We start from the raw sequence: 23,002 nt of genomic DNA, 5'->3' as shown, positions 1-23,002 counted from the left end.
CAACGTCTTTACCACGCTAGAACATAGTTGGGTCCAAAGATTACTGTCTGTCATTCATATTTATTTAAGTATGGTAATGGTGTTCATGATTGCTTTTACTGGAAGCACGAAACACGAAAGGGAGGGGCGAGCAGGCTGTTTGTTTGGGATCTCGCTTCAAATACCAACAGAAGTGACGTCACCCAACATCACTGATACAACCTTTAACTAATGATGTGCATGTTAACTAAAGTAATAGTGTGCATGTTAACTTTGGTAATGGTGTTCATATTAACTATAAGAATCAGCATCAGAATCACTTTTATTACATCTTACAGTACACAAGAGTAAAATTCTTAGGCTTGGTTCCTCAACAATCACATAGCAGCAACAGTACAAGATAGAATAAATAAATAAAGATAAGAAACCATATGAAAAGAAACGAAGTAAAAAATATAAAATAAGTATTAAAATAAATAAGTAAGTAGCAGCGTCAATAATAATAAAAAGTAACGAGGTGTAATAAAGTGTGAAGTGTAGGGTGTTCAAGTGGTAGTGATAGCAGCCACAGGTATGGGTTATTGTGCAATAGATAAATGCTGTGTAAATACAATCGATGGTTAAATACCAGTCTGTGGATGTGGTGTGCGTGTGGATGGTTGGGGGGTAGTGTGTTTCTCCAGGAGTCTGACTGCTTGGGGGGAAAAAACTTTGTCATCCTCTGGGTTTTGGCCCTTAGGCTCTGGTACCGCCTCCCTGACGGCAGTAGCTCAAACAGTTTCTGTTTGTTACTTTGCCCATGGAGAGGGAGAGGTTGAAAATGTTTGTGAATACACCAGCCAGCTGGTCCGCACATACTTTGAACACCCGGCCAGGTAACCCATCTGATTGGTGGAGACGTTTCAGCCTGTGCTTGTAGGCGGGCACAAGGAGAATGGAAGAGTGCTCTGATTTGCCGAACGGGGGGCGGAGGAGGGGTTTGTATGCATTGCGGAATTGAGTGTAGGCGTGATCCAAGCATCTTCCGCCTCTCGTGTTTACAGTAATGTGTTGATAGAATTTTGGCAAAACTTTCTTCAGCGATGCTCGGTTAAAGTCTCCAACCACTATTAGAGCTATATGGTGTTCATGTTAACTATGGTAATGGTGTTAATGTTAGCTACAGTAATGATGTTCATGTTAACTGTGGTAATGGTGGTCATGGTACTATGACCACCACTATGGTAAGGGGTTTCATGTTAACTAATGAAGTTAATGTCGTTCATGTTAACTGTGGTAATAGCTTTATGTTAACTATGGTAATTACCCTAACCCTATCCATGATTTAAACTTTACCCCTAAGGGTTAACCCACTAGGGATCAGATTTAGAGTTCACCCTAACCGCAACCCTATTAAATAATGTATAAGTGAATATCATGAAGTTAAAAACCATGAGTCAATTACTACTAGACCATCAGTTATCTGTTAATTGACTGTTAGATTTTGTTATGTTAATGCTTATTACTGCATTTACTATTGTTCATCAATGGTTCATTATTAAATCCTTCTAAAAGTACAATATTCCACTCGAGCTGCTGGGAGACTCCTTCTACTTCTTCCTATTGGTCTGCAGATGTTTCAATTGGAAGGACCTGATTGGTTATAATCGTGTTGATGGGCATTTTTTCTCACGTCCGGTGGCGTGAAGGAGCTGAAGGGAAAGTTCCTCATCAAAGGAAAACGTCTGAACAAACTGAACGCCGTGTTCAGCAACAACAACTCGGCTGAGGTGGACAGCGTGTCAGAGGAGGACGAGGCCGGCGACAGCAAGGAGAACGGAGACAAGGCCAAGCCAAAGGTATGAGACCACTCTCTAAAGCCTGGTAATGGCCGGTGGCTGAGGTACAGGTGTCCCCAGCTAAGCAGTCTGGTGTATCTTTCCTAACAGAAGGCCAAGATCCAGCTGGCAAAGGAGCTGTCCGACATGGTCCTCTACTGCCGGAGTGTCCACTTCGGTGGCTTCGAGCACGCCAAGGACTCGCAGGCCTTCTACGAGATGTCCTCCCTGAAGGAGAGCAAGGCCTTCAGCCTGGCAGACACCTCCGGTGAGAGCCCACCCTCCATGTTCTGCTGTAGCCAGACCCCCTCCTTGTCCTGCTCCAGTCAGACCCCCTCCATGTCCTATCATCTAGAACCCTTTATCTCATCTTCCACTTCATCTCTCTCTTGGTCTTCAGCTCTATCTCCACGGTGTGTGTTCATTAACAGTGTGCTCCTCCACAGGCCCCGCCTTTCTCCATCACAACATGGACAAGCTGACCAGGATATACCCGGCAGGCTCTAGGACCGACTCATCCAACTACAACCCTGTGCCCATGTGGAACACGGGATGCCAGATCGGTACGGCAACAAGCACGAGACCTGCTCAACTCGTTTGTTGAGGAATGTTAATGACGTAATTTATAGAGCGGCTTTCAGAACCCTTTGTTGCCTTGCAGCAAACATCAACACGGATGGCACAAGTTTAACGGGTACACTGAAATGTTTATTGTACAATGTGTACTCATACCTACCTTGCTTACCTTTGTTTTTTGAGGAAACTGTTGGAAGTTGTCACTCTCTTACAATATCCGACCTTTATACAGCAGATCAGACCCGTGGTGGTTGTCCTTCATTCAATATGGTCTGAGGGCGGTTTACCTCGAGGCACAACAGGCCGGATCAACTCATTATGGAGTTCCGGCCCAAGACTTCCTCTTCCATTGTTTACAGTCTGAGCTCAGCAACTTGACACGCAAGGATGGAGTTGGAGTTGATTCATAAGTAGCCAGCCTACACTCGGTGAACAGTATGAAGCATAAGTAGGATTTATTTAAGATATTTGTTTGACACAGCTAATTAAAGGCTAAAGCGTCGTCAGATGAAAACCAATGAGTTAGGATATGGTTACCTGCATGCTACCAAATGCTTCTCAAACGCGATTGGTCAATACTACTCAGATTAACTAACTATCGACAAACAAAACATTTCCAATACCCAAACCATGTCCTGTTGCTTACAGATTCTGCATTCATATGCAGATATATTTTTCTCGCTATATCCTTCATGTGACCGGGGCACCATTGACTCTGACACTCTCATCTCTCATCCTGGTGCCTAGTGGCGCTCAACTTCCAGACAACCGGCAAGGAGATGGACCTGAACCAGGGCCGCTTCCTGGCCAACGGCGGGTGTGGCTACGCCCTGAAGCCCGAGTTCCAGAGGGACCCCTCGTCCCAGATGAACCCCAGCTCCCTCTCCAAGGGGCCCTGGCTGCAGAAGAAGATGTTCCACGTCATGGTAAGATGGAGGAAGGTCCCCAAACCCTGGATCACAGACAGCCTACTTTGAGGTTTTTGCCTCCCAGCCAAGAGGTTCTGGGTTTGAACCACCGATAGCCGCAGTCTACCTGCAAGCCTCATTGAGATGCCTGCCACACTTAGCTGCTCATTCATGACCCAAATCAATGTAAATCACTTGGATACATTCTGCTGAATGACTCCATAGAAAAGCTCCAACTGAGCCTGACTTATCTATTTACCAATGACTTATCTCTTGGTAAATTCAATATGGTCTTTGGTGCTCTTTTGCAAAGCAAGCGGAACTCTGCATCAGTGAACTCAGATGTGTGTGTCTGCCATACAGGGCCGCTGCTGGCCGTTTCGGTGCCCTAGGCAGCTCGACATTAAATTGTGCCCTGGACAGGACTTCAGAGCGGGGGGGGGGGGGGGGGGGGGGGGGGCACCGGCCTTGGGTGATAGGTTACACAATTAAGAAAAAACACAACGGTGGGCCTCTTCATCACTAATATATATAGTTATAATTCAATGATGTAATTTTTATTTATTTTTTTAAACCTTAATTTTTGGTGCCCCCCCCAGGTAGGCGGTGCCCTACGCACTCTGCGTACTCTGCGTCTAGGGAGTGGCGGGCCTGCTGCCATAAACCAAAGTTCATTGATTGATTCAGAGCGACTGATTGCATAGATCAGGCTTTGTTTAGTTTGTTGAGTCACTGCTAAGGAGTGTGTGATTTGTGTGTTGTGTGTCGTGTGATTTGTGTTGTGTGGTGCGTATTGTGTGTGGTGTGTGGTATGTGGTGTGTGCTGTGCGGCCCTCCAGGTGATCTCCGCCCAGCAGTTGCCCAAAGTGAACAAGGAGAAGCACAAGTCCATCGTGGACCCGCTGGTCAGGGTGGAGGTGTGTGGTGTGGCTGCTGACAACGCCAGCAAGGAGACCAATCACATTGAAAACAATGGTACTTCCACACACACACACGCACACTAGGGATGGGCAAAATGATTATTTTCCGGGAACTAGTTCTTTCAGTTCAGTTCACTATAACGATTCGTTTATTTGATTCGTTCGTTTTGATTCGTTCGTTACGTCAGATTACATCTTAAAAAAAATTAAAAATAAAAAATTTTTTTTTTATAATTTTTTTGTTTTTTTTTAATTGGTCATGGGTCCGGACAGGACCGTTAAGACCGCAGTCCTCCGTTTGGAGATGCTTGCTATATAGTATGTCGAACGTCCCACCAATATTTATACCACTTGCTTACTCTCTATATTTCATTCATGGTTTTACATTTATAATTTTATTTTACTTTACATTTAATTCTTCATTGTTCAGGCATTACAGAACTTGCATGGTCATAAATAAAAAATACGAACTGCAGTTTAATTTCTTTGTTTGTTCTTAAATTGACGTAGAATGGAGCAAAGACTCCTGGGATTGGGAAATGCGTTTATCCAATAAACAGATGGAGGTCAAGTCTATTTTCGAAAAAATGTAGGGGGATATATGAGTCGAATGGTATGACCCAAGATACGTCAGAGAGAGAAAGCGCGCATATTCGACGGTACCGCCTTGTCATTGGTTTACCCAGGTGCCATTCCAACACCATTGCTACCTCTCATTGGCTGAATCTTTGAGGAAGTTGTAGACTCAATCAATATAAGTCGCGGGGAGACGGAGCTCTGTTCGTTTGTATATTTTATTTACGTGACCATATGTTTGGTTGATGTTAAAAAAAAAGAATCAAAGAACCAGTTCTTCTTGTTTTGGGGAACCAGTTCTTGTCATTCACGTTCGGGATTCGTTCGTTGTAACGAATCAGTCGCGACCGACACATCCCTAACGCACACACACACACACACACACACACATTCACACACACACACACACACACACACACACACACACACACACACACACACACACACACACACACACACACACACACACACACACACACACACACACACACACACACACACACACACAACACACATATATACACCCACATACACCCACACGCACACATGTTTTATGAAATACATTTCTGCGGCAGGGTACTTGGAAGCTGAACAATTTATATTCTTGTTGAAAGGATGATTGCTGCTTCCTTTGAGGTTAAATTTATTTCATGTATTTCATAAAAACACACACGTGCACACACCTTAAAAACATGACAGCATTGTTCCCTTAACATAAGCGTACACACTAGTTTCATGTGTATTGTATTGTGTATTGTATCTGACAAATTTACATTGGATCAAAGGATAAAAGTGTCTGCTAAATGCCCTAAATGTAAATGTTTACAACCACTCTGGTACAGACACACACATTCACATGCACCTATTAATAATGGCACACACACACTCACCTTATATGTGTATAGCTTAATAGCTTAAAGTGTAATTCCAGCGTAAATTGAACCCAGGGTCATTGTTTTGGCATGAAACCCCATCAAATAAGCCCTCCAGATACCTTTTTCATTGAAAATTGAGTATTAGAGTTTGCCCGGCGCAATGTTTGGCGTCCATGTTATTGGCTTGGGGCATTGAGTTTTGCTTCCAAATTGGCATTTTTGAACCACTAATATTGCTAAAAACAGCACCAAACCTCTGCAGTAACATGACTACAACCTAGTTTGCAAACACGGAGCAGTTTTATTTAAAAAGACAGTTTAACAAGCATTACTGGTAGGTCCGTATTTACAGGAAGTCCACACAAGTCGATTGCAGAATAAGCCGGAGTTCAGTTCAAGGAGGAAAGTTTTGGAATTTATAATTTACATAATTTATATTTATAAATAATATATATCAAGTGTTGACACGTAAATTAAAGGACTTGCATATGTAAGTTAGTCACTAAATATTTGTTCGCTACAATCAAGCATGGCACGTTGTTGACAGAAGACGAGATTAACGCAAAGAGTGAAGGACAGCTCAAGCACTGGAGAAGACAACCAATCTACAGCTTGAAGTCAAGAGAGAGAGATGGTTCGTGTTTGTGTATTCCCCGGCTGCCGAAAACAAATGAAAAGTTGCCCCAGAAACTTTCCATAGACTGCCATCGCAGTGTCATTGAAGAAGAATGATATTCCACGAGTGCGGCAAGTGGCCACGGATAGACTTGAGGTAAAGTTGTTTTCTTATTTGTCTGAACTGAACTCCGGCGCATTCGGCAATCGACTTGTGTGGACTTCCTGTAAACACAGACCTACCGGTAATGCTTGTTAAACTGTCTTTTTAAATAAACTCCGGGTTTGCAAACTAAGTTGTTTGTGCTTTGTTTTATGTGTAGGGAACCTACTCATGCTACTGCAGAGGTTTGGTGCTATTTTTAACAATAGTAGTGGTTCAAAAATGCAGATTTGGAAGCAAAACCCAATGCCCCAAGCCAATAACATGGACGCCAAACATTGCGACGGGCAAACTCTAATGCTCGATTTTCAATGAAAAAGGTATCTGGAGGGCTTATTTGATGGGTTTTCATGCCAAAACAAAGACCCTGGCTTCAATTTTCGCCTGAATTATACTTTTACACTTTGTTTGCAGACCAGCAATACAAAGTGCTAACCCAGTTACCAATGCACCCCTCTGTAGGCTTCAACCCCATGTGGAACGAGAGCTTCAGGTTCCTGGTCCACGTCCCTGAGCTGGCCATGGTGCGCTTCCTGGTGGAGGACTACGACTCCACGTCCCAGAATGACCTGGTTGGCCAGTACTGCCTCCCCCTGACAAGCGTCCAGAATGGTACGCTACCTCTCTTCACTGAAGGAAACCAAGCTCTACGTCCACACTACTAAATTAGTCTCATGAACGCATCTGAAACGCTTACCTTCTCCCCTTTTTAATTCCTCTCCTAAAGACTCAATATTAAGGAGCTCTACACAACTGAATAAGTCTCATGATCGCATCTGAAACGCATACCTTCTCCCCTTTTCAATACATTATTATTATTTAAATGTACAGCATTTATCACATTCAATCCATCTAAATTAACTTTTGGTTCAGTTTTTAAACTGTGACAATACAATGCATTCCTGTGGTTCAGGTCCTATGACCTGAAATAATTGTTCTTCCTTTTTACTTCCTGTTGCTTCAGGATATCGTCACGTTCCCCTACTGACCAAGAGAGGGGACGTCATCTCCTCTGCTGGGCTGTTTGTCCACCTCATGCTGCTGGACACCAAGTAGAGCAGGAGCCATGGAGCCCACAGCCAGAGTCTGCCTTATCCTTACCCAGGAGCCATGGACCTCACAGCAAGAGTCTGCCTGATCCTTACCAAGGAGCCATGGACCGCACAGCCAGAGTCTGCCTGATCCTTACCAGGAGCTATGGACCACACAGTCTGCCTGATCCTTACCAGGAGCCATGGACGAAAATGGCCTGACCCTTAATGCCACACCCTCCCATCGCCATGTCCTTTATAACCCAGTCGCTAGCTTTGGTTATTTTCTTTCGTTTTCGTATCTTTTAAATTGAAATTGTATTATTTTACTCAGCAATAGTAATAATTATGAAATATAAAACAAGTGGTGTTCTACGATAGCTTTTTAAAATGTTAACTCTTCATTTTATTGTTTAAATTCAGCACTTTGGCGAGGGTAAAGCAGAGAACGCATAAGAGGAGCCCGATTTTAAACAGGATTTAAAGAAAGGTGAGGAAACGTACGTGAGAGTGAGTGTGGAAGAAGATTCTCTCTCAGGCCATTATATTATACATATATATTATATTATCCAAAAGAAGTATTGTCAGCATATCACTTATGTATTTAAATGTAGTCTATCTGAGTAGACCCAATTTCCCAATCTCTCTCTCCTGCCCTTTGACAGTGTTGTGTGTTTCATGTTTTTACACTGCCAAATATGCCCGTCTTAGGCACGCCTTCTTCTTGGCATGGTCTATGCGTTTACACTGCCCAAGGTCAATTGCCTGCTTGAGCTAGCACCCCAATTTACCCTCCCAGACCCTGCACACATTGGCGGTTTCATTCTGATGTAAATGCAATTAGACGGCTCAGAGGTTCCGGGGGGGGGCTGTTGCTGCACTTTCTCTACAATAGAGACAACGCAGCAGCGATATCAACATGAGTAGTTCTAACTGGAGATACAGGGAAATCCACAAGCTGCTGATCTCATAGGAGATGCAGGTGATGCAGTCACATTTAACAAAGACGTTGAAAGATGTGACGATCTACAAGAAAGACGCAGAGGAACGTTCCTTACGAGGCTTTGTCGGGATAAAAAACAAGTGGTTAGCAAAATAAAGAATATGTTGGTGTTTTTGCACTTGTAAATAGTTAAGCTCGTTTGTAGCCTACACTCAGACGTGAGCTCATTCTTGCATGCGGTTGTCTTCATCATAAAAAAGTAAAAACATTCGAGAGTATACATTTATTCTAAAGAGGTCTAGACTCCATGCATAGCCCCGCCTTCCCCAGTGAACCAAGAAAGCCGGTGCTGTGACGAACGGGGGATTTTACCCCCTCGGTTTCACACAGGCAAGACGGTGAAATTGCCGGGCGTGTCAAGCAGCGACCGGCTTTGCAGTGTCAAAAGGCCTGTGTTTCTTTGTTTTAATGTATTGCAAGCAGTGGCGATTTTGGTATGGAAACTCTGGTGGGGCCCATGCAGGAAAATATTATAACGCAATCCAGAAATACCACATTTTACTACCATCACAAAAAAAACAGTAGCAAGTGACAGAGGGGACCAAAATTGCAGCTGAATAATGCCATCACTCAAACGCGAATCTGACGACATATATTAGGCTATTATAGCAATAGCACCACCAAATGGCAGCGTTCAAGATCTCACCATATCAAAACTCAAGAAAACAACAACGTGGCAACAATAAAAACACAACGGCGCACACCCTTTACACAGCAATCAATATACAAAGCCACCAGTCACAATATACCAAAAAAATAAGAAGTATGGTTTAAGTTGCATTAAGTTTGCAGGCCACCATACTGTACAATTAACAATGGATCTAGCCTAATACAGTGGTTGCCTATTCAGACCTGGATAATCCTGGGTGAAAATTTAAGTAAGTTTGGGCTAAGATGGTAATTACCTGTGCTTTAAGGACAGTGCTGTCTGGTCTCCTTTGTGTGGCTGAGGTGAAACACAAGCATTTTTTTCCGCTTGAACCACTCCTGGTTAAACGATCTATTCTTGTCCTTTCCCTCTTGAATAATGATTAAATCCGTCGGGCGATGTGGTCCCAAACGTTTTATCTCCAACTTCTGTTCAAGTGCTAAATCTCACATGAGACATACTCAACACGATTCATCATTAAATGAATGAAACGTCCATTTGTTGTTATTTACTGTAACAGTAACTGTAGCCCCGCGTTCACACCAAAAGATGCATTTGCTGCCCGAACGCGCTGACGCCTGAGTTTTGCGGCGCATCAAATCAAGTTTTGCGGCGCGTCAAAGGTTTTGCGGCGCGTCAAAAGTTGAAATATTTCAACTCGAGCAGCATTTGACGCGCCGCAAAATACGTGAACGCGCCCTTCATGCCGCGCCGCAAATCAGATTTTGACGCGCCGCAAATCAAGTTTTGCTGCCCGTTTTCTCGGCAGCAAATGCTGCGGCAGCAAAGCAGCAACGCGTCTCTACATTCACTTTGAATGGGATCACGACGCGCGTCAACTTTTTGCATCTTTTGGTGTGAACGCAGGGTAACAGTAACTACGTTAGCCAGCTAGCAAGATCTGATCGGCTCCTGCCGTAAACCCCGCCCTTTCTACAAATCAGCCAATGAGAAGAGCTTTGGGGCACTAAACTTCTGCAGCTGGTTGCACCAGCAGAAAGTAAGGTCCCACTTAGGCTACGTTGAACGTAAATCACCCTAACGTTCGACTTTACACTCTACTAAAAAAATAGCAGTTGCACCAAGCAGATAGTTTCAACGTAACACTAAGGCCCCGTTCACACGAAGCCGAAACGGGCGAAACCGTTACGGTTTCGATCTATCCGGTTTAGAAGTATCTCCATAAAGACGAAGCCAAGCGAAACCGGGTAGATCTGTAGAAACGCTGTAGTACACATTCGAGGCCCATAAGGGGCGCTGCTTCTGGTACAGAAATCCAGAAGAAATTAAATAAGAAGAAGAGGCGAGCATGCGCATAAAGGCTGCCCTTATGCGCATGCTCGCATGTGATTTCTGAGACTCCGCGGGCTTAAGAGCCATTGGCTAGGAGGTCGAGGGGTGGGGCGATGACGTCATGGTTTGCGGTTTCAGTCGGTTTCAGGCGTACACACGAATCCAAAACGAAACCGGGTAGATTTGAAACCACCTCCGAGGGTGGTTTCAGAAGTTTGCGGTTTCGGTCAGCGGATTTGCCGGCTTCGTGTGTACGGAAGGCCGAACCGTACAAGACCTTTGCGGTTTCGCCATGAAATCGGCTTCGTGTGAACGGGGCCTAAGTTATAACTTATCTTTTACACCTCCCCTCTAGCTGGTGTAAGTTCCATACTAACGATAAAGAACCGTTAAAAGAAAAAAACGTAAAAAGATTTCAACACTAATGCAGGGTAAAGATGGCTATTCGTTTTGAGCAATGCATTGGGAAGAGGAGTTTCAACGCGGTTTGCGCCAGGAACGAATTGTCCGTGACCGTATCGATCCATTTCTTTATTATGATGATGTTGAATTATATGCGCGATTTCGGTTTTGCCGGTAGGAATATTATATTTATTTATTTATTATAAAATCCGCCATCAAATAGCTTAACCTCACGCCTATACCGTCCAAGCAAATTTTAGAGAATAAATGACTGAAACTGTTTTGTTAGCCCTCTCATTTGGGTGCTAACGCGTCTTCACTCGGATAAGGTGGAAGTTTGCCGGTATTTCCTGTTTACATTGTTACCTGTCAATGATTGGCTTGAAATTATCTAAACGTCATTAAAAGCGACACTAGTGCAATTTACGCACTACCAGTAACGTTACAACTTAAGTTATGGTGGTGCAACCAAAATTTAGAACACCTTTAGTTTTACACTAGCTACGTCGAGCGTAGGGTTACGGCAGACTTTACACCCGAACTTACGATCGGCTTTACGTTCTGCTGGTGCAACCGACTGCTGGCCCCACCGCCGAAACAGAAGCGGGCGCTGCGCACGCGCTTGCTCGCGCAACAGCACCAGTTTTCTACACTGCAGCAGACGGGGCCATCTCGGCTGTGCCCCACCGAGCGGAACAGACGAGACGGAGCAACGAACTATTTCACACACAACTACTACACTACAACAATTGCGTTCATCAAATTAAAACTGCGGACATGTAATTAATTATTAACAATTAATGTATTATTAACTTATGCTCAATGACATTTAAAAAAAAAAAAAAAAAGTATAATCGTGCCCTGCACGGCAGCGTTCTCTGGCCGTGCCCCACTGGTCCCTAATGCAAAGACGCCACTGATTGCAAGTAGAAAAATAACAGGTATGATCAGGGGTTATGCACACTAGGTTTATCAACGTTTACAACAAGACCCAGGATGTTTGTTCGGCTAAATTGTGTTTTTTATGTACGTATGTTATATATATCATCGAAAAACAAATACATGGTTGGTTTATATTTAATTTTCCTTTGACAAGCAACTTAATTCATGTCAAATAGTACTTGACTTGCATCCAAGTATATATATATATATATATATATATATATATATATATATATATATATATATATATACACATGCTTTGCATGTGCTGTCGCTCCCACTTGCAAGCTAACTGCATTTGGACTTAAATGAATAAATTAATGATCATAATTCTGATCAACAGTTTGTTTATTATACATGTTTTTGACAACAGAATATGTACCACAACTTGATTATTCAACAGGTTGTTGAAATGTTTACTGGCTGGTATTTATAGGAGTGATTCTAGGTTATAGGCCACTAATAGTAGATTATTGATCATGCGCTATTTTTTTATACTAAAATTGTTAACTCATCTGTTCTTTACGATTTGTATAATAAAAATCAGTTTTAGTAGAAAACAATTAGATGCAATGCCAATATTTCAAACAAAGCTAATATTCTAGATCATGAAGGGAATCTGCTTTCTGAATGACCTGGTTCGACCCAACATACATCTATTCTAATCTAGGGAACTGGAGTTTGTTCATAAAGCTAACTGCTATACTAAGCTCGGGGTTTTTTCTTTTACACCAACCCACTGTGCAACCAATCGCCTCCTGTCTAAACAAGCCCCGCCTTCTTCTTCAAATCGCTCTGACGCCATGCTGGCAGGCGTAGGAAGTCAGCGCGGTTGGTGCCCAACAGGTTTTCGAAGTCCACATCGGAGAGGTACATCTGGCAACAGACAAACAACACACTCAAAGATTTACAAACAACACGAGAGTCTGGGCTACATCTTAGATGCATTTTCCTTACAGCATTTTAGGATTGGATAGCCTGACCCCTGATGTTTGGTCGACCACTTTAGTGCTGTGCTACAGTGCTGTGCACTCTACTGGGGGTTGGACCCCTGGCCTCTTAGCAGCCACAGAGCCTTTCATAGCGCACACCTCTCCACACAGGGCTGCAGCAGCCTGCCCTGGGTCCGTCTCGCTGCCACTGGGTTGGAGTTTGTGTTTGATTCAGGGATCCAAAAATGACCCAGATTCAAACTGAACCAGATTCATAACTGATCCACATTGATAATGGATAACTGATCGCAATTCATAACTCTAGCAAAGGTCCGTGCTACACACCACCTTGGTGGCTGCCGCACTCCACCTTTGACCTTTCTGGGTTTCTCCAAACACAAGGACGCAGGGTCAGGCTCGGACTGGTAATCTGTGATACCGGGCATTTGCCAGAAGGGCCGGTCCACATTTCGGCATGCGAGGGCTGGCCCTCCTTCAATCATACCGGCCCCAATACTGATTATACGACCGCCTTACTTACCTGACAATACGGATAACTCAAAGAGCCCAAGAAAGAACCTAACGTCAAATTGTTACAATGGTGCATCCAGTATATATAGCGCTTCCTTGTCATGCACATCTATGTGACGGTTGGTATATGGTATAATTTTCTATTTCTTCAAACTGTAAAATCCTGTTTCTTCAAACTGTACAATCATTGCAACAAACTAAATTAAAATAAAACTAAAATGCTTTCTTTAAACTAAACTACGATTTTCTTCTTATATTTCGCGAATTTATGTTCGAATATTTTGCAAAAATATGTTGCGGTGCACGATGGGATTATACATCTAGCGAACGTTAACGGTCCATGGATGCTGCGGATGTTGCTTCGCTTAGATTTTAATTTCAGTGGATGGGCTAAAAATCATGGAAAGAGTTGGCAAAAAGAAGAAAGGGGGAGCGGAGAAGATTCGGGACAAAAGGCAGAAATCTCTACAAGCTGAGGCGTCTGGATGTTTTAAAATAGATCGCTTGTTTGCTGTGGCCAGTGCTTCAACCGTTGCTGCTAGTGCCCCCGACGTCCCTGCTGCTACAACCTAACATAATCCATTGCTTGCTAGCAGGACTGTCCGGGTATGTTAAACCGTGTGGATTAATGTGGAATAATTGCAATTTGCAAGAAGCCCCGCGATCAAGACAGCGTCAAGGTAGGCCGTTTGGTTTTTAATTGTGCCCACCGCGACATGTTGAATTCGGCTCACAGGTCTTTCTTAAAGGGGTAGTTCGGAATTTTGGACATAGGGCCTGATTCCGAAGTGAGCATTGGTATTCTATATCACTGGAGACAGTTTTCAACACATTTCATTCAGTCCTTCTAGTTGCAGAGTTCGCTCGTGCTAGGCTAGCGCACATCAACGGGCAATGCTAGCCTGCTATTAAAAACAGTCTTACCCACTCCACAGTACACCCGAGGTAAATCAATTATAACGCCAGACTATAGATTGAAATGTCTGTGTTGATAGAATAATGTTAGAAATAAAACTAACCTTGCATCGCATGAATCATCGAGGGACTACTTTCTCAGCAGAAGCGGAATTCTACTATGCGCTGGTTAGGTTTGTAACCGAATCACGACAGAAGAACGTAAACAGAGAAGTGTGGGACAGAAGCGCAATTGAACGACTAGGCAACATGATGGTTCAGTGTGCTTTTAGAAATTGTAGAAATAAACGGTACAGATGGGCACCACAAAGTTTCCACCAATTTCCAGTGCGAGATCCAGAAAGGACTCAACTGTGGCTTGTTGCTGCTGGCTTTGACATCAAAACACCGGCTCGTACATGTACGGTTCGTTGGATACAACAAATTCCTCATAATCGTCTTCAAAAGCAGATGCATCGCTAACTCCTCCAAACGTGGCCATATCTTGTTAATTTAATACGCTTGTAGAATTCCGTTCACTGTACTCTGCGTTTGTAGCAATGACAGCGGCAGGTAACCTAGGTATCAGTCCGCCGCTGCCGTAGCCTATGTACAGGAATATAAACACTGCTGCTGAGACCCCGCAATTCCCTCAAAATGCAATGCAATGCAAGGTTGGTTTTATTTCTAACATTATTCTATAAACAGACATTTTGATTTATAGTCTGTCGTTATAATTGATTTACCTCGGGTGTACTGTGGAGTGGGTAAGACTGTTTTTAATAGCAGGCTAGCATTGCCCGTTGACGTGCGCTAGCCTAGCACGAGCGAACTCTGCAACTAGAAGGACTGAATGAAATGTGTTGAAAACTGTCTCCAGTGATATAGAATACCAATGCTCACTTCGGAATCAGGCCCTATGTCCAAAATTCTGAACTACCCCTTTAAGTAGGTTTGCTGAAGTTGGTTCGGCTCATTTGCGCTAAAGGGGGGGGGGGGGTCGGTCGGTCGGTCCATAAGGGGCCGGTGTAGATGGAAAAATGCCAGGGCCGAAAATCGTTCCCAGTCCGACCCAGGGTGGTGGCGTTAAAGCTGATGAATTGTTAAAAGATTGCCAAAACGGATCCAGATTCATAACATGAATCTGGATACATTGATAACAGATCCTGATCTCTTCTGAACCATGTCCATACCTGATCCAGGTTCCCTAACACAGTGCGCACCTCTTTCTGCCTGGGGTCCACTCCATTGGGCATCTCCTCCGGCTGCCGGTTGATCAGGTGCTCAGGGGCCATGTGGTGCTGGGAGACCCCAGAGGACTCCTCTGCCTGAGGGTCCCAGTTCGAGCCCCTGGAGTAGCAGGAGAACATTGTGCTGCCTGCTGAGGTGGGGGATTGGGGGGCGTCGCTGCCTGACCTGTTCCCTGACACAACCCCTGATCCATACCCTGGCCCTGTTCCAGCCCCTGATCCAAAACCTGGCCCTGATCCGTTACCAGGCCCTGAGCCATACCCTGGTCCTGTCCCTGACCCAATCTCTGACCCAATCCCAGATCCATTTCCTGAACTGAACCCTGAACTAACCTCTGTCCTGTACCCTGACCCCTGCCCTGACATATTCCCTGACCCCTGCCCTGATACTTGCCCTGAAACAGACCCTGACCCGTACCCTGACCCTAGCTCTGATCCTTGCGCTAACCCGTATCCGGCAACAACCCCTGATCCTTGCCCTGATCCTGATACAACCCTGGTCCCATACCCTGAACCTTGCCCTGACCCGTACCCTGAAACAGCCCCTGTCCCATACACTGACCCTGGCCGTGAGCCCGGGGATAGGTTCATAGAGAGGCTGGACTTGGCCCTCTGACTGGATGGGCTGGATGGGTTGGCCGGACTGGAGGCTCTTGGGGACAGCCTTCCCCCTTGGGTCATGTAACCTGGAGGGGTACCTACTGGGCCCCCCTGGGCGCTGTATGACGAGCCCCCATTCCCGTTTGTGAACCCAACAGGGTTCTTACTGAGATTGGCTTTGTTGAGGTCCTACAAACAAGAAGGCGTGACAGACGTATCAGATGGGTGAAGACTGAGGTACATGACTGGGGAATAATTAGGGCTAGGGTAAGCGTAAGGGTTAGTGTTAGCATTAGTGTTAGGGTTAGCGATAGTGTTAGTGATAGCGTTAGCATTAGTGTTAGCGTTGGGGTTAGCGTTAGTGTTAGCGTTAGGGTTAGCATTAGGGTTAGTGTTAGGGTTAGCGTTAGCTTTAGGGTTAGCATTAGGGTTAGCGTGAGGGTACCGTTAATGTTATGGTTAGTGTTAGGGTTAACGTTAGTGTTAGCGTTAGCGATAGTGTTAGCATTAGGGTTAGCGTTATGGTTAGCGTTAGGGTTAGTGTTAGAGTTAGCATTAGGGTTAGCGTTTGCGTTAGGGTTAGTGTAAGGGTTAGTGTTAGCGTTAGGGTTAGCGTTAGAGTTAATCCATCACTTACGACAGTGATCACCGACGGGGACCCTGCATCACTCAGCTCCTTCTTCATCTGCTCATAGGAGTTCCCTCCCTGTTGAGACACCAGGGCTTCTGTTCAGTTGGTATAATCAGTTATAATGCAGCAGATATCCAGAGGAGATCAGACTTCATCATTTGTTTTCCCCAATGCTCTCAAACTGTGTTCTGCGTGTTTCCCTGTTTTATCATCCTCGACATCCATGTGAGGTGAGAAGAATACTATGACTGTTGGTCACATGGTTAAAATTGAGTTAAAGGATTGATCCAAGCGTGGTTAGTACGCTTGGATCAATCCTGGCTGGGGTATCCTTAGGGACAAGGTGAGAAGCTCAGCCATCCGTGAGGAACTCGGATTAGAGCCGCTGCTCCTCTGCCTAGAAAGGAGTCAGTTGAGCTGGTTCATCTGGTTAGGATGCCCACTGGGGCATCCCTAGGGAGGTGTTCCAGGCACATCCAGTGAGGAGGAGGCCTCGGGGAAGACCCAGGACTAGGGGGAGAGGCCGACCCCGGATAAGCGGTCTTGAAGATGAGATGAGGAGGATCTTAAAGGTGACATATATATATATATATATACCATATATATATATATATCCATATACCATACCATATAGGTTTGAGTGTGATTAGAAGCCGTTTTTTTGATCCGGCATACATGGTGAACACGCCCACTTGTGATGTCAGAAGAGGCAGAAATTCAAAACGGCTTGTAACGGCTAATCACACACACACCTGGTGGTATAATATGTCACTTTTAAACAAACTTACTTAGTGAACCTTATTTTTGAGCTCCATGTCATAACACAGCAGGGAGGGGTTAGGCCAGGATTACCAGGCTCTTTGAAGATTCGAACCCAGAGCCTTTCTGCTGGGAATCCAACATCCTCCTGACCAGCGCCCTCCCCCTTGGCCCCCCTACTCACGCTCCACTTGTGGGGGTCCCAGGCGTTGAACCAGCCGGTGAAGGTGGGGGGTTCGTAGCCCTGCTTGACGGAGATGAGGGGCGTGTCAAGGTCGCGTCCCGCCGGGTGGGTTCTCAGGTAATCAAGAGCGCTGTTGACGGCCTCCTGGGTCTCGTGCTGATTGGCCGAGCTGCCGATCCACAGGAAGACCTAGAGAGTGTGGAGTGGGGGAGAGAGACAGAGACCAACACAGAGACAGACAGAGAGACAGAGACCAACACAGAGACAGACAGAGAGACAGAGAGACAGAGAGACAGAGAGAGAGAGAGAGAGGGAGAGAGAGAGAGAGAGAGAGAGGGAGAGAGAGAGAGAGAGAGAGAGAGAGAGAGAGAGAGAGAATAAAGGTTTGGTTCATGCATAAAACATAACTAAACTCTTTGGGGCTTTATTTAATAATGAATTGAATGTGAAAATGTGAAGGTGTGAAAACATTCTCAAACTTCAGACGCTGGCCTCCCTTTCCTTTTCCCCTGAAAAGAGAAGCAGACAGGACCTCCAGGATGGAGGCTTCAGGCTGGGGAGGAGCTCACCTCCTCCCAGGTGTCCAGCAGCATGACGTCCTCCTCGTCCAGGTCCGTCTGTGTGAAGTCGTTCACCTCCTCCATCTGGAAGCGGCCCGTCTGATTGGAGCACTCAAACAGCCGGGGGGCGTGGAGAGGCACCTCCTTCTGCAGCCTGCAGATTGACCAGAGCATCACGTCTTATTTGTGGTGAGACACGTGTTCTGTGACAGGATTAAGGTCACGCGCTCTCTCCTTCTGGAACTTGTCTGTATTTCCATCTTGTTGATACATTTCTGACCTAACTTCAAGTTGCAGCATCAGGAAAAGACGGATGTTTGGTTCTATGGGAGACATAGACGTTTGTAGTTCACCAATGTGGTAGTAATACATGATTAAAAACGTGTGCACAGTTTAAAATACTGCACAAGGAATCCTTAAATTAATCCTGATTCAAAGAATCATAGAAAACCGTTCGACACAGAGTCTCGAGACCTTTCTGAAAGGCAATGCAGAAAACACAACATAGCTCATTGGAGGGAGGCAGGTCGAGGGAGGTGGATGCAGGTTGAGGCAGGCCGAGTTAGGCAGGGACAAACAGGGGCTATCAGCTAAATAGACACAGGGACTCACATGTATTAATCTTTTTGGACCTGGTCAAGCTTTTCTAGATCGCCTCCACAAACGCCTCCACAGCCAACGAGCGGTGAGAGTGTCTGGCGGCCGGCTGACTGTACCTCTTGTCCCTGGCGTACGGGGCCTTTCCCCCCAGAGCGACCCAGAATTCGGCTGGCTCCTGATCCTCCATCACCACCTGCTTGTCCTCCTTGGAGAGCACGTCAGACATGGCTCTGCCCATCAGGCGCTCATCTCCGCTGCAGCCCTGGGACAGAGAACCAAGACACACAAACACACAAACACACACACAGAGTCACCACCGACATCGCAAGGGCTCCTGTTGTGGTGGCTGCAGCTGCTTCATCTCAGTCTGTGTCTGGGTTTGGCCCTGAGTAAGTCACCATTAGTTTCAGAGTATCTAGCATCTAACTATCAATTACACACACACACACGTAAGCAGAGACACACGCATATGAACCAGAACGGTGCTCATCTCGGTAGAACCGAGAGGTGCAGAGCAGAACCGAGAGGCGCTCACCCTTTAGAACTGAGCGGTGCCTACCTCGTAGAACCGAGAGGTGCAGAGCAGAACCGAGAGGTGCTCACCCTGTAGAACCGAGAGGTGCTCACCCTGTAGAACCGAGAGGTGCTCACCCTGTAGAACCGAGAGGTGCTCACCTTGTAGAACTGAGAGGTGCTCACCCTGTAGAACTGAGAGGTGCTCACCCTGTAGAACCGAGAGGTGCTCACCCTGTAGAACTGAGAGGTGCTCACCCTTTAGAACTGAGAGGTGCTCACCCTGTAGAACTGAGAGTTGCTCACCTTTAGAACCGAGAGGTGCATACAGTTAGAACCGAGCGGTGCTCACCTTTATAACTGAGCGGGCTCACCTTGCCATACCACAGGTAGCTGGTGGCGGGGGTCTTTAGCAGAAACACGTCGTTGGTGTTGAGGGAGGAGGCGCGCGCCGGCACCTCGGTGGCCTTGGTGTTCAGCTCGCTGGTCCCGCGCACCTGGAAGAGACGCGTGTCCGTGCTGGGGGGCGCCACGCCCGGCCGGCCCGTCCCACCCTGCACGCAAACACACACATGGAGACACTCGTATACCAATGTACACACACATATACAAATATAATTATGTACACACATACACACACATACACGCACGTAAACGCATGTAGACACACATATGCATGTACACATACACATGCACACACACAAACACACACACGCATATATGAAGGCCGAGCATTAATAAAGAAACACACAGTCACACACATACACACAGCCACACACACACTCGTATTTGTATATGGACATGGACAGTGGTTTGGGCGCACCTCGAACAAGATGAGCTTCCCTTTGAAGATGGCCAGGAAGTGTCGCGGCTCCTTGCCCATGACCACCCTGACCTGGACGGCCGCCCCCTGGAGGCTGTTGTCCACGTTCACCGCCTGGAAGGCACACGCTGTCACCTCGTCCCGGGTGGCGTGGCGGCCCTACCGCACACAATAAGGTCAGTGCTATGCTAGCCCACGCTATGTGCTACGCTAGCTGTAGAGCTCCTGTAGAACTAGGCGCTAGGATGAAATGCTGACCAAAACATTTGAAATAAACAAGGAAATAAATTAAACATTTAAAACACATGAATGACTACATATATGAAAGCAGAAATAAATGGAGAATTGGAGACAGAGCCAGCAGGGTAAGGGTGTGGGGAGCAGCCACCTGCCACATGTACAGGATATAGTGCTGCCTGCTGGACATCCGGTAGGAGTAGAGCACCAGGTAGCAGTCCCCTCCGTAGAACTGTCCGTAGCTGCTGGGCTTCACCTCGGCCAGCTCCACATTTTCAATACGCCAGATCTGCACAGGGTGGGTTGCTGCCTTAGTGCCCATGAGCTTTACACTAGAGGGTGAACTGGGCATGTAAGGGATAGCTAGATGGTCAATTGTGGTTCATTTAAAAATTATGTGTGTGTGTGTGTGTCTGTGTGTGTGTGTGTGTGTGTGTGTGTGTGTGTGTGTGTGTGTGTGTGTGTGTGTGTGTGTGTGTGTGTGTGTGTGTGTGTGTGTGTGTGTGCGCGCCTGTGCGTGTGTGTGTGTGTGTTCCCTACCTTCACGTCTCCTGAAGCGTCGTCAACCATGCGCTGCTGTGCTGCCAGTTCAGGGCGAGCGTGGAGCTCCATCACGTTGAACTTCACCTGCTCCACTTTGGCTGCAGGGGAGAGAGCGTGTCAGAGTTGTAGTTATAGTTACTACATTTAAATGTTAGAACTTTCATTGGAAAAACTGCTGCTAGCCAGGGGCTTAGTGGTGAACACGAGGGGACGGTCTGGACGCCACACTCTACTTTGGTTCCCTGAATGTTCTTCTTACCATCAAATCACCTGAATGGGCCAATCCCCGCTCTCCCCCCCAGAAGGTTGTGTGTTCCATCCCCCCCTTCTTAGCCTAGACCCCATGACAGCTGAACTACCTCTTCAACGTGGGCGGGTCGTCACAGCACGTATGCGCGAAACTACAGTGCTGACTCATCCACGTGACACATAAACAGACAGGGCTAGACACAGGAGCCTCTCCACCTCTGTCACGGTCCAAGGCGTGTTCTTGCACGCTGATCCTGCCGTGTTCAATAATCAATCACCATTGTTGAATGAACGCTGATGGTAACATTAAAAGACGCCGGGTGTCGGGTTTTAGGCTCTTACGTTGCACTCATCATGACTGTGATGGGTGGCATCACTCTCTGGCCAATCAGTGGCCATTAGCCTGTTTACGTCACACAAAATGATCAGATCAGCTCTTTTGGAACCTCGACGGAGGGGAGGCTAAAAAAGTACCAGGTACCAGGTACCAGTAACCTCATTCTGGTGATCGAAACGCAAAAAAGGGCAGGCGAAGGCGAGTTGAGTAGGTACTGTCTGTGGAAATGGTCATAAGTGTGTGCGGGGGGTACTCTAGGTATGTGTTGGGGTACCTATCCTCCCCCGGCCGTAGGTGTGTGTTGGGGGTAATCTAGATATGTGTTGGGGGTACTCTAGGTGTTTGTTGGGGGTACTCTAGGTGTGTGTTGGGGGTTCTCTAGGTGTGTGTTGGGGGTACTCTAGGTGTGTGTTGGGGGTACTCTAGGGGTTTGTTGGGGGTACTCTAGGTGTGTGTTGGGGGTACTCTAGGTGTGTGTTGGGGGTACTCTAGGTTTGTGTTGGGGGTACTCTAGGTGTGTGTTGGGGGTACTCTAGGTGTGTGTTGGGGGTACTCTAGATGTGTGTTGGGGGTACTCTAGGTGTGTGTTGGGGGTACTCTAGGTGTGTGTTGGGGGTACTCTAGGTGTTTGTTGGGGGTACTCTAGGTGTGTGTTGGGGGTACTCTAGGTGTGTTTTGGGGGTACTCTAGGTGTTTGTTGGGGGTACTCTAGGTGTGTGTTGGGGGTACTCTAGGTGTGTGTTATACCTATTCTCCCCTTGCTGTAGGTGCTGCCGAGGCCCATGGTCTGGTTGGTCTCCCTCCAGGACTGGAACAGGTGTTTAAAGATAGCCGACTCGGCTCCCTCACTCATCACCTCCACGTTGGTGGTGGCTGGGTAGCTTTTGGCTTTGATAAAGCCCTGGGAGGAGAGGAGGGACACGATTCAATTGTATCACGTTTCTTTGGCAGACGGTGGTTTAAAATAGTAATGCAAAACAATGTGGAATATTACTATTTAATAGTAATGGGTAAAACAACAAATGTGTCATTGTTCTTCATTTATCATGGTCATATTTTCATCCCATGATTGCTCATCTATAGATGGGAGATGTGTTGTCTAAACACTGACTTAGAGGTTTTGTAAAGAGGTGCTTTTAAAACCGTTTCTGGGAGTTTAATTTATTTTGACCTGGATTCTCTGATTGTCTTAATTTGTTGTGCTTTTTGACTCCCCCCCCCCCCCCCCTCCCCGTTCAACTCTTCACATATGCAGCCAGTTCATGTCATGTATGTTATTTATGTGACCCTTCCCAGAGCGGACATCTTGGCTCTAGACGCTAGAGGATGTGTATATATCATGACTACAATTGTTCAAAACTCAATCCAGACAACGTTCCCCAGGAGGCCGCTGGGTGAGCCAGGTCAGTTTGAAGCTCCGCCTCTCACCACCGCACTGCTGAGGGCGGAGCGTCGCTCCACCGGGGACGCCTGGCGGCCCTTCCACACCAGCAGGCTGGAGCCGCCCTGGTCCACCAGGTAGCAGTCCTGGGGGAGAGAGAGAGGTAGGGAGAGAGAAGTGGAATAGGGGAAGAATAAGAGAGGGGCAGGGGGAGAGAAAATTAGGAGAG

The 23,002-nt window shown here is 46.3% G+C and overlaps 2 protein-coding genes across 6 annotated transcripts in view; one reads left to right on the top strand and one right to left on the bottom strand.

Annotated features, from left to right (window-relative positions):
• plcd1a (phospholipase C, delta 1a) overlaps positions 1 to 13,455 on the top strand; it is a 25,038-nt gene extending 11,583 nt beyond the window's left edge. For 2 of the 3 annotated variants that reach the window (XM_056583852.1, XM_056583851.1), the window contains exons 9-15: positions 1,668 to 1,817; positions 1,908 to 2,064; positions 2,243 to 2,359; positions 3,120 to 3,298; positions 4,120 to 4,255; positions 6,892 to 7,041; positions 7,394 to 13,455. In XM_056583852.1, coding sequence (XP_056439827.1) covers positions 1,668 to 1,817; positions 1,908 to 2,064; positions 2,243 to 2,359; positions 3,120 to 3,298; positions 4,120 to 4,255; positions 6,892 to 7,041; positions 7,394 to 7,485 — 981 coding nt within the window. In that variant the 3' untranslated portion in view covers positions 7,486 to 13,455. Of the gene's footprint in view, positions 1 to 1,667; positions 1,818 to 1,907; positions 2,065 to 2,242; positions 3,299 to 4,119; positions 4,256 to 6,891; positions 7,042 to 7,393 lie in introns of those variants that run through there. The other variant, XM_056583853.1, reaches the window with a different exon arrangement.
• The window catches only part of vill (villin-like), a 17,471-nt gene continuing 6,474 nt past the window's right edge, over positions 12,006 to 23,002 (bottom strand). For all 3 annotated transcript variants that reach the window (XM_056583849.1, XM_056583848.1, XM_056583850.1), the window contains exons 9-20: positions 22,821 to 22,919; positions 22,140 to 22,293; positions 20,804 to 20,904; positions 20,415 to 20,552; positions 20,027 to 20,185; positions 19,578 to 19,757; positions 18,807 to 18,952; positions 18,100 to 18,244; positions 17,531 to 17,719; positions 16,594 to 16,662; positions 15,330 to 16,145; positions 12,006 to 12,625 (exon numbers count right to left, since the gene is read on the bottom strand). In XM_056583849.1, the coding sequence (XP_056439824.1) occupies positions 12,512 to 12,625; positions 15,330 to 16,145; positions 16,594 to 16,662; positions 17,531 to 17,719; positions 18,100 to 18,244; positions 18,807 to 18,952; positions 19,578 to 19,757; positions 20,027 to 20,185; positions 20,415 to 20,552; positions 20,804 to 20,904; positions 22,140 to 22,293; positions 22,821 to 22,919 (2,310 nt within the window). In that variant the 3' untranslated portion in view covers positions 12,006 to 12,511. The remainder of the gene's footprint in view (positions 12,626 to 15,329; positions 16,146 to 16,593; positions 16,663 to 17,530; positions 17,720 to 18,099; positions 18,245 to 18,806; positions 18,953 to 19,577; positions 19,758 to 20,026; positions 20,186 to 20,414; positions 20,553 to 20,803; positions 20,905 to 22,139; positions 22,294 to 22,820; positions 22,920 to 23,002) is intronic.

The sequence above is a fragment of the Gadus chalcogrammus genome, chromosome 23, assembly GCF_026213295.1.
Source record: "Gadus chalcogrammus isolate NIFS_2021 chromosome 23, NIFS_Gcha_1.0, whole genome shotgun sequence".
NCBI lineage: Eukaryota > Metazoa > Chordata > Actinopteri > Gadiformes > Gadidae > Gadus > Gadus chalcogrammus.
The sequence above is the reverse complement of the archived record's forward strand: the minus strand, read 5'-3'. Positions and strand labels throughout refer to the sequence as shown.